Source organism: Heptranchias perlo, chromosome 36 (assembly GCF_035084215.1).
Source record: "Heptranchias perlo isolate sHepPer1 chromosome 36, sHepPer1.hap1, whole genome shotgun sequence".
Classification (NCBI taxonomy): domain Eukaryota; kingdom Metazoa; phylum Chordata; class Chondrichthyes; order Hexanchiformes; family Hexanchidae; genus Heptranchias; species Heptranchias perlo.
In genome coordinates this window covers 22,065,983-22,078,656 of record NC_090360.1, presented here as the reverse complement: position 1 = coordinate 22,078,656, position 12,674 = coordinate 22,065,983, and the positions used below count along the sequence as shown (strand labels likewise).

The 12,674-nt window shown below is 47.2% G+C and overlaps 1 protein-coding gene across 3 annotated transcripts in view; it reads left to right on the top strand.

Moving 5' to 3' along the window:
- pdlim1 (PDZ and LIM domain 1 (elfin)) overlaps window positions 1-5,218 on the top strand; it is a 93,210-nt gene extending 87,992 nt beyond the window's left edge. For all 3 annotated transcript variants that reach the window (XM_067972722.1, XM_067972724.1, XM_067972723.1), the window contains 2 exons: window positions 2,799-2,916; window positions 4,834-5,218. In XM_067972722.1, coding sequence (XP_067828823.1) covers window positions 2,799-2,916; window positions 4,834-5,023 — 308 coding nt within the window. In that variant the 3' untranslated portion in view covers window positions 5,024-5,218. The remainder of the gene's footprint in view (window positions 1-2,798; window positions 2,917-4,833) is intronic.
- Window positions 5,219-12,674: the final 7,456 nt, after the last annotated feature.

Below are 12,674 nucleotides of genomic sequence, written 5' to 3'. Positions count from 1 at the left end.
ATTGATGTCAGTTGAGTGCGACTGTACGCCCACATGAAGTGGCATGTCAGCTCTTCACAATTGCAGCGCTGGACTGGATCTAACTCTTTCCAGCCTATAGTTTGAAAATCCCTGCGGATTTTGGAGTTAAAGGAGCAAGTTAATTACCGTGAAAGCACTGCTCAATCCCGAACAGTAGCGTTCCCTTGTCGCATGGTGGGTGAATGCATCCTGGAGTGTGGGACGGGCAAACAGAATGGAGAGGTGTGTCTAAAACAGCACCATATCACAGGGACCATTCACACACTGAGCTGCTGCATGGTTATGGCTGTACCTGAGAGGCAAACAGGGTGAAGAGAAACAATGCTTCTGTTATAGTATTTATTTTATTGTTTTAGTTGTACAGAATTAACTCTACAGTAACATAGCTGTTCCTGACTCTCCAATAGCTTCATTATTGTAGCTAAAGCTCTCACAGTGAATGAACTGGGGGAAAAAAAGCTGGCCCCAAGAACTTTCAATTTTTCAGGATCTGCTGGCAGGATCTGCTGGCAGGTTAATGCTGATTGGATGTGCCTGAAATTCGCTATGCTCTGTGTGGTAATTAGAGCTCAGATTTTGGCCGAGTTCAAGTCATTGGGTGAATACCCTGGAATTCCCAACCAGCCCTTTAGGTTTCAGCCATGGCTCAGTGGGTAGCACCCTCGCCTCTGCAGGTAGATGGTTGTAGGTTCAAATCCAACTCTAGAGACTTGATCACCACATTGAGGCTGACACTAAAGTACAGTGGTGAGGGAGTGCTGCACTGTCGGAGGTACTGCCTTTCAGATGAGACATTAAACCAAGGTCCCCTCACAGGTGGTACCATTTGAAGAAGAGCAAGGGAGTTCTTCCCGGTGTCCTGGCCAATATGTATCCCTCAACCAACATCACTGAAAACAGATTATCTGGTTATTTATCTCATTGCTGTTTGTGGGATCTTGCTGTGTACAAATTGGCTGCCACGTTTCCTACATTACACCAGTGACTACACTTCAAAAGTACTTCATTGGCTGTGAAATGCTTTGGGACGTCCTGAGGTTGTAATAGGCACTGTATAAATGTAAGTGCTTTCTTTTTAATGCCATTGTAGGAGTACTACCATCTGCAATGGCGCAAGGAGGAGGCCCACCACCTCACCGCAACTAGGGATGGTCACTAAATGCCAGCCTTGCCAGTGTCACCCACATTCCAAGTGGGAGTCATTTTCCCTGCATGTGCTGGCGGTGGAAAACACGCTGGACACCAGCGTCAGGAAGGTTCCTTCCCCCGGCCCCTCACATTTCACACTTGGAAACCGACTCCCAGTCAGCTTCCGTTCACCGTACCGAAGATCTCTCAATCCCTGGAGGAGTGGGTGCTAGAAATAAAACTGATTGCTGGGCACTCCGCTTGAGCAAGATTTGTCTGGACTAATTAGTCAAACCAAACAAACCTCATCTAAACCAGACATGGAGACACGTGCATATTTTTCTTTGGTCTGTCCGATTATTGGTTTGTCAGACAAGTTGGTGCACAGTGTCAGACCCCAGTCTTTCGAAACTTTATTGCAGTGTAGTACCTTGCCTTTCCCTGGCCTGTTAAGAGAGTGGAGTTGGGAAGGGTTGGACAGACCTTGCCTTATCACGTTCTCAGAAGACCCCAAAGTGCTTCACAACCAATGAACTTGTGAAGTGCAGTCACTGCTTTGAGGCAGATGCGGCAGCCAATTTGCGCACAGCAAGATCCCACAAACAGCAAATGAGATGAATGAGCAGTTAATATATTTCTGATTGAGGGAGGAATGTTGGCCTGGACACTGGGAGAGCTCCCTCTTCCTCTTCACACAATGCCATGTCATTTCCACCCAAACAGGCTAAAGGTCATCTCAGTTTAACGTCTCAACGGAAAGACAACACCTCCGACAGTGCAGCACTCCCTCAGTACCCAATGGGATGTGAGCCCAAATCTTGAAATGGGCTCACATCCCATTTCAAGATTTCAGGCACTGAAATCTTGAAATGGGATGTGAGCCCACAGCCTCCTGACTTGGGCAAGAGTTTGACCAACTGAACTGACACAAGTTCCAATCACCAACCTAACAGCACCTAGAAATATGAGAGAGCAGGACTGGGAGAAATGGAGACAGCAGGGGGACGACTGTCTGTTGGAGACCATTGGGCGGAGTTGCAACTGTTGGAGACCATTGGGGCAGGAGTGCTGGGTTGCAGAAGCTTCCTTTTTTTAGGAGCAACCCGATTTTTTGCAATTCCGACAGACGCTGAGTGAACCCGACCAATTGGGGCACTCAGACCATAAAATAACTGCACTTAAAAATATTGTTTTATTTTATTAATTCTGGTGATGTGGGCATCGTTGGCAAGGCTGGCATTTATTGCCCATTTCTAGTTGCCCTTGAGAAGTTGGTGGTGGGCCTTCCACTTGAACCGCTGCAGCCCTTGCGGTGATGGTGCTCCCACGATGCTGTTAGGAAGGGAGTTCCAGGATTTTGACCCAGTGACTATGAAGGAACGGTGATATATTTCCAAGTTGGGATGGTGTGTGACTCGGAGGGGAACTTGGAGGTGATGGTATTCCCATGCACCTGCTGCCCTTGTCCTTCTAGGTGGTGGAGGTGCTGTCGAAGGAGCCTTGGTGAGTTGCTGCAGTGCGTCTTGTAGATAGTACACACTCCAGCCACGGTGCGCCGGTGGTGGAGAGAGGGGATGTTAAAAATATTGTTAATGGAATTGAGATTGAATTCTATGTTTGTGACACTGTCCATGTCCTGATGTTTTCAGACCAGCCAGAAAAGCCGTCTGGATTCCGGAGTGTGAAAGGCCCCACCTCCAAGGTCGGGTCTTCGGTCGGCAGTGTGCAGAAGTTGCCCGTGTGTGAAACGTGCGGCTCTGGGATAGTGTAAGTGTGAAATAGCATTTGTACAATTGTACTGCATGAAGATGGCTCAGCAGTAGGTGGCACTCCATTAGGCCTCATTCCCCAAGGCAGGGCTCCTGCTCCTGATCACTGCCCAGTGACTCCGTGCAATTGTACCCCAGCGTGCGTCACCACCAGGAGGGTTGGGAGAGACAGGGAAACATTTTAAACACTTTTTTAAAGAACAAACTACCTTAAGCCAAGTTTGGAGCCATTTAAACTTCCCAATATCCATGAATTCAAAATCTAACGATCTGGAAGCTTTGAATGTTGTGCCTTAACTTTTTTTTCACTTCTGGTATTCATTATCAAAAGAAAAATCTTGCTTCTATTTATCACCTTTCACATCCTCAGGATGGACCAAAGCGCTTTACAGCAAATAAAGTGTAGTCACTCTTGTAATGTAGGAAATGCAGCCAGTTTGTGTACAGCAAGGTCCCACAAACAGCAATGTGATAAATGACCAGATCATATGCTTTAGTGCTGTTGGTTGAGGGATAAATATTGGCCAGGACACTGGGAGAACTCCCCTGCTCTTCCTCGGATAGTGCCATGGGACCTTTTGCGTCCACCTGAGAGGTTTAACGTCTCATCCGAAAGACGGAACCTCCGACAGTGCGGCACTCCCTCAGTACTGCACTGAGAGTGTTAGCCAAGATTTTGTGCTCAAGTCTCTGGAGTGGGACTTGAATCCACGACCTTCTGACTCGTCCACGAGTGCTACCTCTGAGTCATGGCTGACTCTTTATATTTAAGAACATAAGTACTTAAGAAATAGGAGCAGGAGTAGGCCACACTGCCCCTCGAGGATGCTCCACCATTCAATCAGATCATGGCTGATCTTCGACCTCAACTCCACTTTCCTGCCCTATCCCCATATCCCTTGATTCCCTTAGAGTCCAAAAATCCACCGATCTCAGTCTTGAACATCCTTAATGACTGAGCATCCACAGCCCTCTGGTAGAGAATTCCAAAGATTCACAACCCTCTGAGTGAAGAAATTTTCCCTCATCTTGGTCCTAAATGGCCGACCCATTATAATAATTAGTTGGGGGGGGAAGAGAAGGGAGAAAAATAAAGCAAGAAATACCCAGTAATTAATTCAGTCCCATCAAAGGCAAAGTAAGTTTGACAGCCATCAACACAACAGCTGGGCTAATGTTTGGTTTTATCCAAGTTTTGCTGTCGAACTGAAATAAATGTGGTTGGTCCTTTGTGTTGTGCAGCTAGATTGGGTCAGTCCGGGCCACGTAATGTCTGAGGCTGTTCAGCTTTAAAAGCAGCGCTCTCCCCAGTGGCTCTTTATATGGCCAGGGTTTAGTTCCCAGTCTGTGCTGAACTAAGCCAGGCCTGGGAAAGGAAAAGGCTCCCAGGCTCCTGCTCCTGCTGGGAACTGCACATGTGCGGGGATATCGGGGGAGGACAGGACTGGGATCTGATGTGATGCCTGCCGTGGTTGTATATCCTGCCTACATTCACTTTCTAGACTTGTGCACGAAGAACGAGCACTTGGACAAGGGACTGGAGGACACCTGGTGCCCACTGATCCTCTACTGCAGCAGGAGGGGTTGCTACTATAGGCCTTGGTGTCTATATCAGGGTCCTGCTCCTGATCACTGCCCAGTGACTCGGTGTGACTGTAGCATGGGTCACCGCCAGGGGAGGGGGGAGTCAGGGAAACATTTTAAACCCTTCAGGAGAGGAGGCCATTTTAAACCCTTCAGGAGAGGAGGAAGCTTATCTCCTTTGGCCTGAAGGAGGGGAGACAAAAGTTTGACCAAATGTAATCTACATGAAATGACTGGGAAAGGAGCTTGATTTTTGCTGACTGTCCTGAATTATGTTTTTATTCCAATAATAAAGGCTGCCTTATTGTAGATTCTTTTTGAAATGTTGCAGGGGAGTGATTGTAAAAGTGCGTGACCAGTTCCGTCACCCTGAATGCTACGTGTGCACCGACTGCGGAACGAACCTGAAGCAAAAAGGACATTTCTTTGTGGGGGATGGGATCTACTGTGAAACACACGCCAGGGAGCGAGCGACACCCCCCGAAGGCTACGATGTCGTCACGGTCTTCCCTAAGTCATAAGCGACTCTCTTAAGCAACGTTTCCCAAACTCCGTGAAATAATCGGCTGAGCAGCCCTCCGCATGCCTACTTATGTACAGGAGTTAACATTAACTACCTTTGACACACTGTTTCTTAAAAAAAAATACCAGGATTTCAGTAATCACTAAGCTCTGATGTAATGAGACACAATTAAACTACAATTGTTTAGCTCTTAGTTGTTTGTCGTTCTTTTTGTATCGAAATGGCCCTCTTGGTTTCTTTTGGGTTTTTAGTTTCCAGCCATGGAATTGACTGTTATGGGGGTACAGTTTCGTGGACCTTGCTCTCCTCGCCCCCTCGCTGACTCTTGCTGGGGTACAGTTCGACGGGACCCCGCTCTCCCCACCTCCTCGAAGACGCTGGCTCTTGCTGGGGTACAGTTCCACAGCCTCACACGAGTCTCCGTTCTTCATGTGTGAGCCTGGAGAGTGAGTATTGAAAGGCTATTGGACTGCAGCAGGCATCACAACTGAGCCAGGTCCTCACGCGATGTGTGCACGCGCACTTTCCAGCAGGACTCAGGAGATAGACCCTTGGCCGCTCTCCCTTTCCTAAGCTAAGGCCAATTTTAGCCCTGGCTGAGATAGGTTAACTAGGTACCGGTCAGGGATTGTAATTGGGATCTTCAGGGTTCTGCATAGCTCAATTACCCACTTAGCCGGTAAAGTCATTGGAAACAACAACAACATGCATTTATGTAGCGCCTTTAACGTAGTAAAAACGTCCCAAGTTGCTTCACAGGAGCGATTATCAAACAAAATTTGACACTGATCTACAGAAGGAGAAATTAGGACAGGTGACCAAAAGCTTGGTCAAAGAGGTAGGTTTTGAGGAGCGTCAAAGGAGGAGAGAGAGGTAGCGAGGCGGAGAGGTTTAGGGAGGGAATTCCAGATCTTAGAGCCTAGGCAGCTGAAGACCCGGCCGCCAATGGTGAAGCAATGAAAATCGGGGATGCGCAAGAGGCCGGAATTGAAGGATCGCAGAGATCTCGGAGGGTTGTAGGGCTGGAGGAGGTTACAGAGATAGAGAGGGGCGAGACCTTGGAGGGATTTCAGCACAAGGATGAGAATTTTAAAATTGAGGTGTTGCCGATGTAGGTCAGCGAGCACAGGGCTGAGGGGTGAACGGGCCTCTGTGCTGTTTGCTTTGACCAGTGAGCGTTGTCCTACTGCTAGGCGGGAGTCGGTTGATGGTTTTAAACTGAATCCAATCTTCTGCTAGTTGAAATTTATCTGTGCGCTCTTTGCATTTTTCAACAAAGTTCTCTCACTCTTTGAAAGAGGTTGGAAGTTCATATGTAAAGATACCACACTCGACGGAAGAGAGGAAACTAGGGATACTGTCCCTTTAAGAAACTTGCGCTGTCTGCTGTCGTTGTGTTTACACTCTCCTATAACATATCACTGTTGAATGTGTTATCACCTCCCAGGTCTGTGTCCATCTCATTTACGAGTATCTGTTTAAATTCCTGCAGTCTGGCTCTCCCCTTCCCACAGCACTGGAATGGCCTGAAGTAAGTCCTGAACAACATTCTCTGGGTCTGTAATGCCTTATCCCTCCTCCCAACCTCCCCTTCAGATGCAATTCCCCCTCATAGACTACTCCTTCCTTGGTTTATTTCCCCTTTCACTGTAACCCCCTCCCCTGATTACATTTCCCATCCGCAGCAAACTCCCCCCGCTTGCGGGCTGTATTTCTCCTCCAATTGCTGACTGATCCATCCTTCAATCCCTGCTGATCTGGACATACCTTTCCTCAACATTCCCTTCTAATCTCTCCCCCTCCCTTGCCTGCTTCCCTTCCCCTCATCCCCTCCACTCCTTTCCTTCTCCCCTTCCCCGCCTCCCTCTCTCACTCTTCCCCTCTTATTTACCTTCTCCTCTTACCCCTCTGCTCCCCCAAATGGGTTCCAGTAGCCCCATCGTCTAACCCTACTTGACCTGAGAAATATAAATTGGTCCTGTCCAGCCATGTGCAACGCCATGGGAGATCGACTAGTATATTAAAAATAATGAGTTGCTGCAGAATTCCATTGTTGTTGTGCCCGTAGGTGGCACCGTGACCATTATGTGTGACATTACAGTAATCTAATAAAACTATAACCTAATGTTACTGTGATCTAACATTACTGTAACCTAATGTTACTGTAAGCTAATGTAACTGATCTAACATTACTGTGATGGCCCTGCTATAAGTAACCTTAACTCCTCCATCATCATTGGCTGAATTCCTGGCCATACTTGATTGTCCGCCTTCTGAACCGTGCAACTCCTGTGAATCACCCACAGCCGTATTGTTCCAAGCCCACCTGTGAGGTCTGATGTTCTGCTGAGCGTTTTGTCTGAGGACACGTCCTTCCTAAAGTGTGGTGCCCAGAATTGGACACAATCTTCCAGTTGAATCCTAACCAGTGATTTCATAAGGAGTGTTAGCATGTTAACTGGGAGTCATTCAGTGAATTCTATAGCAGTTCACTTCTGGTGATCGAAAGCTTCCCTGATGGGACACCAGTCAGGCCAGCCATCAGATCGTTTACTTTTGCATGTTATGTTAGCTTTGAGACAATTGGCCCAAAATGCAAGATGTCCACCCCACCCACCCTAGCTCCTGGCGACAGGGTCATCCATATGGCCAGGCAGGCTAACCGCGCATGACTAGGCCCTGCCCTGAATCGCCAGAGGAGTGTCGGAGTGATGCCATGCCGCCATGATAGCCGAGAAAAGGCCAAGCCAGGCCCCGAAGAAAAGTGTCCTCTTCCGTTCTTCTCGCAAGGGTGCAAGAGGGCCTCTTGGGGAAGGTAATCGATTCTCTCTGGGACAATTACCTTTACCTAAGGCTTGGAGCCTTTTGACAAGCCTCAGCTGGACTCCCACCAGCTCCCCGCTCCCCCAGATCTCAGCTCTCAGCTGGCATTAGTTCCACATGCGACTATGGAAGCTGTAAAGGGTGGAATTTCTGGAGTTTTGTGTGCGTGTATCTGCGTGAGTGCATATGCACGTGTATATATGTGTATGTATATTTGTGTGTGTACGCATGTGTATATGTGTGTTAATGTGAGTGTATATGCGTGCGTGTATATATACATGACTGTATGTTTGAGTGTATATGCATGTATATATGTCACTATATGTGTATATATATGTGTGTTAGTGTGTGTATATGTGCACGTGTCAGTGTATGTTTGTGTATACGCTTGCATGTAGGTATGCGTGTGTCAGTGTGTATATGTGTGTGCGTATATGTGCATGTGTCAGTGTGTATGTTTGTGTGTATGCCTGCATGTATATATGTGTTAGTGTGTATGTGTGTGTATAAGCATGCATGTATATATGCGTGTGTGTGGGAGGGTGGGTGTGTGGCAGCGTCTGGGTACGTGTGTGGGGGTACATAGAAACAAAGAAACATAGATAATAGGAGCAGGAGTAGGCCATTCGGCCCTTCGAGCTTGCTCCGCCATTCAATATGATCATGGCTGATCCTCTATCTCAATACCATATTCCCGCTCTCTCCCCATACCCCTTGATGCCTTTTGTGTCTAGAAATCTATCCAGCTCCTTCTTAAATATATTCAGTGACTGAGCCTCCACAGCCAATTCCACAGATTCACCACCCTCTGAGTGAAGAAATTTCTCCTCATCTCAGTCCTAAATGTCCTACCCCGTATCCTGAGACTGTGACCCCTCGTTCTGGACCCTCCCCAGCCAGGAGAAACATCCTCCCTGCATCCAGTCTGTCTCGCCCTGTCAGAATTTTATACGTTTCAATGAGATCCCCTCTCATTATCTAAACTCAAGCGAGTACAGGCCAAGTCGACCCAATCTCTCCTCATACGACATAAAGGGCATCCACATATGGAACGGGTGTATGTGGATGAGTACGGGTGTGTGTGGGTTTGTATGTGGGTGGGTGTGTGCTTGGGGGCGTGTGCAGGTGTGTGTGGGTACGAGAGAGGGGTGTGTGTTGATGTGGGTATGTTTATGTGGGTGGGTGGCTGTGTGTGTGCGGGGCTGGGTGTATGGGGGGTGCGAGTGTGCGGGGCTGGGTGTGTGGGTGTGGGTGTGCGGGGCTGGGTGTATGGGGGGGGTGCGGGGCTGGGTGTATGGGGGGGTATGGGGGGTGTGTGGGTGTGGGTGTGAGTTGGGGGATTATGGGGGGTGTGTGGGTGCGAGTGTGAGTTGGGGGGTGTGTGGGTGTGCAGGTATGTATGTGGGTGTGTGTGCACGTATGTTTATGGGGGTGTATGTGTGGGTGTGTGTGTGTGAGGGTGTGTCTGCAGGTGGGTGTGTATGTGTGGGTGTGTGTGTGTGTGTGTGTGTGTGTGTATATGGGTGTGTGTGGGTGTGTGTGTGTATATGGGTGTGTGTGTGTGAGGGTGTGTCTGCAGGTGGGTGTGTATGTGTGGGTGTGTGTGTGTGTGTGTGTGTGTGTGTGAGAATATGGAGTCTCCACCCCTTGCTCTACTTCCGACAGTATTTGTCGTGTGAGGGGTGGGTGGAGATTCTACTCTTTATGGGGCAAGTTAGAAACTCCCAGAAAGGCATGGAAAGCTGGCACAACCACATCGCCTGCGTGTTGTGGGGGGGTTCGGGCGGAGCCACCGTGGGCCACTGGCAGAATCCCCGAGGGGCGTCCGATGCAGAACAGTCTGGTAACTATTCCAAGTTAATACCATGAGCAGCCAGGAGTTCTGTCAGGTCTGATTCTGTCCAATGTTTGGTGAACTCATCTGCATCCAGAAGTTTATTGTAAGAGCAGTTGCATGCAATTGCCTGGCTTGATTTGGAAGAGTCACCACAGGCTTTCAGGTGCTTTGCGTTTGGCTATTTAATGCTTGGGGAATTCTGTTGAACTATGTTAGTTTTTGTGCTAAGAAGACGCCTCGCAATTCCAGCCCAAGAGTAATTTCATGCTTATTTTATTGTGCTTTTCTAATCACGGGCCCTAAAATGGCAAAGATACAATTCCATTGGCTCACACAATTTTCAGTAAATCAGAATCTTGCTGCCAAATGTGATTGATGATTGGGTATTGTCAACATAGGGAGCTCGTCTCGGTTGATTACCAGGCGAGTTCATACAGCATCGACTCTAATCTCTGCTAAATCATCACGTAATTATCTAATTTCAAATTTAAACCAAGCTGTTTATGGAAAACTAACTTGGGCAGCCCAAGTCTGAATACTCTTAGTCGTGAGTCCACAGCGCAGAACTGACCTTGCAGCCTCCATGGCTGCTACTGTACTGGTATTTGAGTGAACCATTGGCGGGAGTATCCTGCCACAAAGAGGCTCAAAATATTATGAAGTAGTCAATCCAGGTCCAGTTTTTTGTGGACCTTGAGTGTGGCTGATAGAGGAGGGGAAATCACAGGCCTCTGTCTGTTGAAACTCCAACAGGAACCTCGAACACGGGTACAGTAAAAGGGGAGAGCAGTGCTCGAAGGCCACAAATCTCCGCTGGAACAATGCTCCCAAACTATCCCTCCTCATCCTTCTTGACCTGTCTGCAGCCTTTGACATGGTTGACCACACCATCCTCCTCCAACACCTCTCTTCTGTTGTCCAGCTGGGTGGGACTGTCCTCGCCTGGTTCCATTCTTATCTATCCAGTCATAGCCAGTGAATCACCAAGAGTCATAGAATCATAGAAAGGTTACAGCACGGAAAGAAGCCATTTGGTCCATTGAGTCTGTACCAGCTTTATGCAAAAGCAATCTAGCTAGTCCCACTCTCCCGTTCTATCCCCGTAGCCCTGCAATTTTTTTCCTTTCAAGTACTTACCCAGTTCACTTTTGAAAGCCATGATTAAACCTGCCTCCGCTACCCCCTCGGGCAGTACATTCCAGATCCTAACCACTCGCTGCGTAAAAAGGTTTTTCCTCATGTCACCTTTGGTTCTTTTGCCAATCACCTTAAATCTATGTCCTCTGGTTCTTGACCCTTCCATCAATGGGAACAGTTTCTCCCTATCGATTGTGGGCTCCAACAAGTACGGCGTGTTCATGCGAGTGAGTGAGGTGAAGCCCTCTTACAGGAACTCCATCACCATCCCCTATAAAGCCTGGTCCAAGTTCGGCAGCACATTCAGCAAGTACGCCGAGGAGATGAAGGAGATCCAGGACAAACATCGGGACAAGAAGGAAAAAGCAGGAACTAAGTGTCACAAAACATATTTGAAAGTTCTTTATCTGAATGCACGTAGCATTCGTAACAAAATGGACGAGTTAACGGCACAAATAACTACGTATGGGTATGATCTTGTGGCCATTGCAGAAACATGGCTGCAGGGTGACAATGACTGGGAATTAATATGCCAGGGTATTTAACAATCAGGAAGGATAGGCAGGAGGGAAGGGGAGGGGAGGTGGCTATGTTAATAAAGGAAGGAATCACTGTAATACTGAGAAATGATATTGGGACAAAGGATCAGGATAATGAAACAGTTTGGGTAGAGATAAGGAATAATAAGGGGAATAAAACACTAGTGGGCGTAGTATATAGGCCTCCTAATAGTTGCAACTCTGCTGGAAGAAGTATTAATCAGGAAATAGTCGGGGCATGTAATAAGGGAACAGCTATAATTATGGGGGATTTTAACTATCATATTAACTGGACAAATCAAATTGGGCAGGGCAGCCTTGAGGAAGAGTTTATTGAGTGTATTAGGGATGGATTTCTTGAGCAGTATGTAACTGATCCTACAAGGGGGCAAGCAACCTTGGACCTGGTCCTGTGTATGAGCCAGGATTAATTAATAATGTCCTAGTTAAGGATCCCCTTGGAATGAGTGACCATAACATGGTTACATTCCATATCCAATTAGAGGGTGAGAAGGTTGGTTCTCAAACAAGCGTACTGAGCTTGAATAAAGGAGACTACGATGGTATGAGGGCGGAATTGATTAAAGTGGACTGGGAAAATAGATTAAGGGGTAAGACGGTACATGAGCAGTGGTGTTCATTTAAGGAGTTATTTTACAGCTTTCAAAACAAATATATTCCACTGAGGAAAAAAGGGTGTAAAAGAAATGACAGCCATCCGTGGCTAAGTAAAGAAATTAAGGATAGTATCCGACTAAAAACAAGGACATATATGGTAGCCAAACTTAGTGGGAGGATAGAAGATTGGGAAGTCTTCAAAAGACAGCAAAAAGTAACGAAAGGATTGATTAAGAAAGGGAAGATTGATTATGAAAATAAATTAGCAAAAAATATAAAAACAGATAGCAAGAGTTTCTATAGTTATATAAAAAGAAAAAGGGTGGCTAAGGCAAACGTAGGTCCCTTAGAGGATGAGACCGGGAAATTAATGGTGGGAAACATGGAGATGGCAAAAATGCTGAACAAATATTTTGTTTCAGTCTTTACAGTAGAGGACACTAAGAATATCCCAACACTGGACAAACAGGGGGCTCTAGGGGGGGAGGAGCTAAATACGATTAAAATCACTAAGGAATTGGTACTTAGTAAATTACTGGGACTCAAGGCGGATAAATCCCCTGGATCTGATGGCTTCCATCCTAGGGTCTTGAGGGAAGTGGCAGTGGGGATTGTGGATGCTTTGGTAATAATTTTCCAGAATTCTCTGGACTCGGCAAAGGTCCTGGCAGATTGGAAAACTGCTAATGTAACAC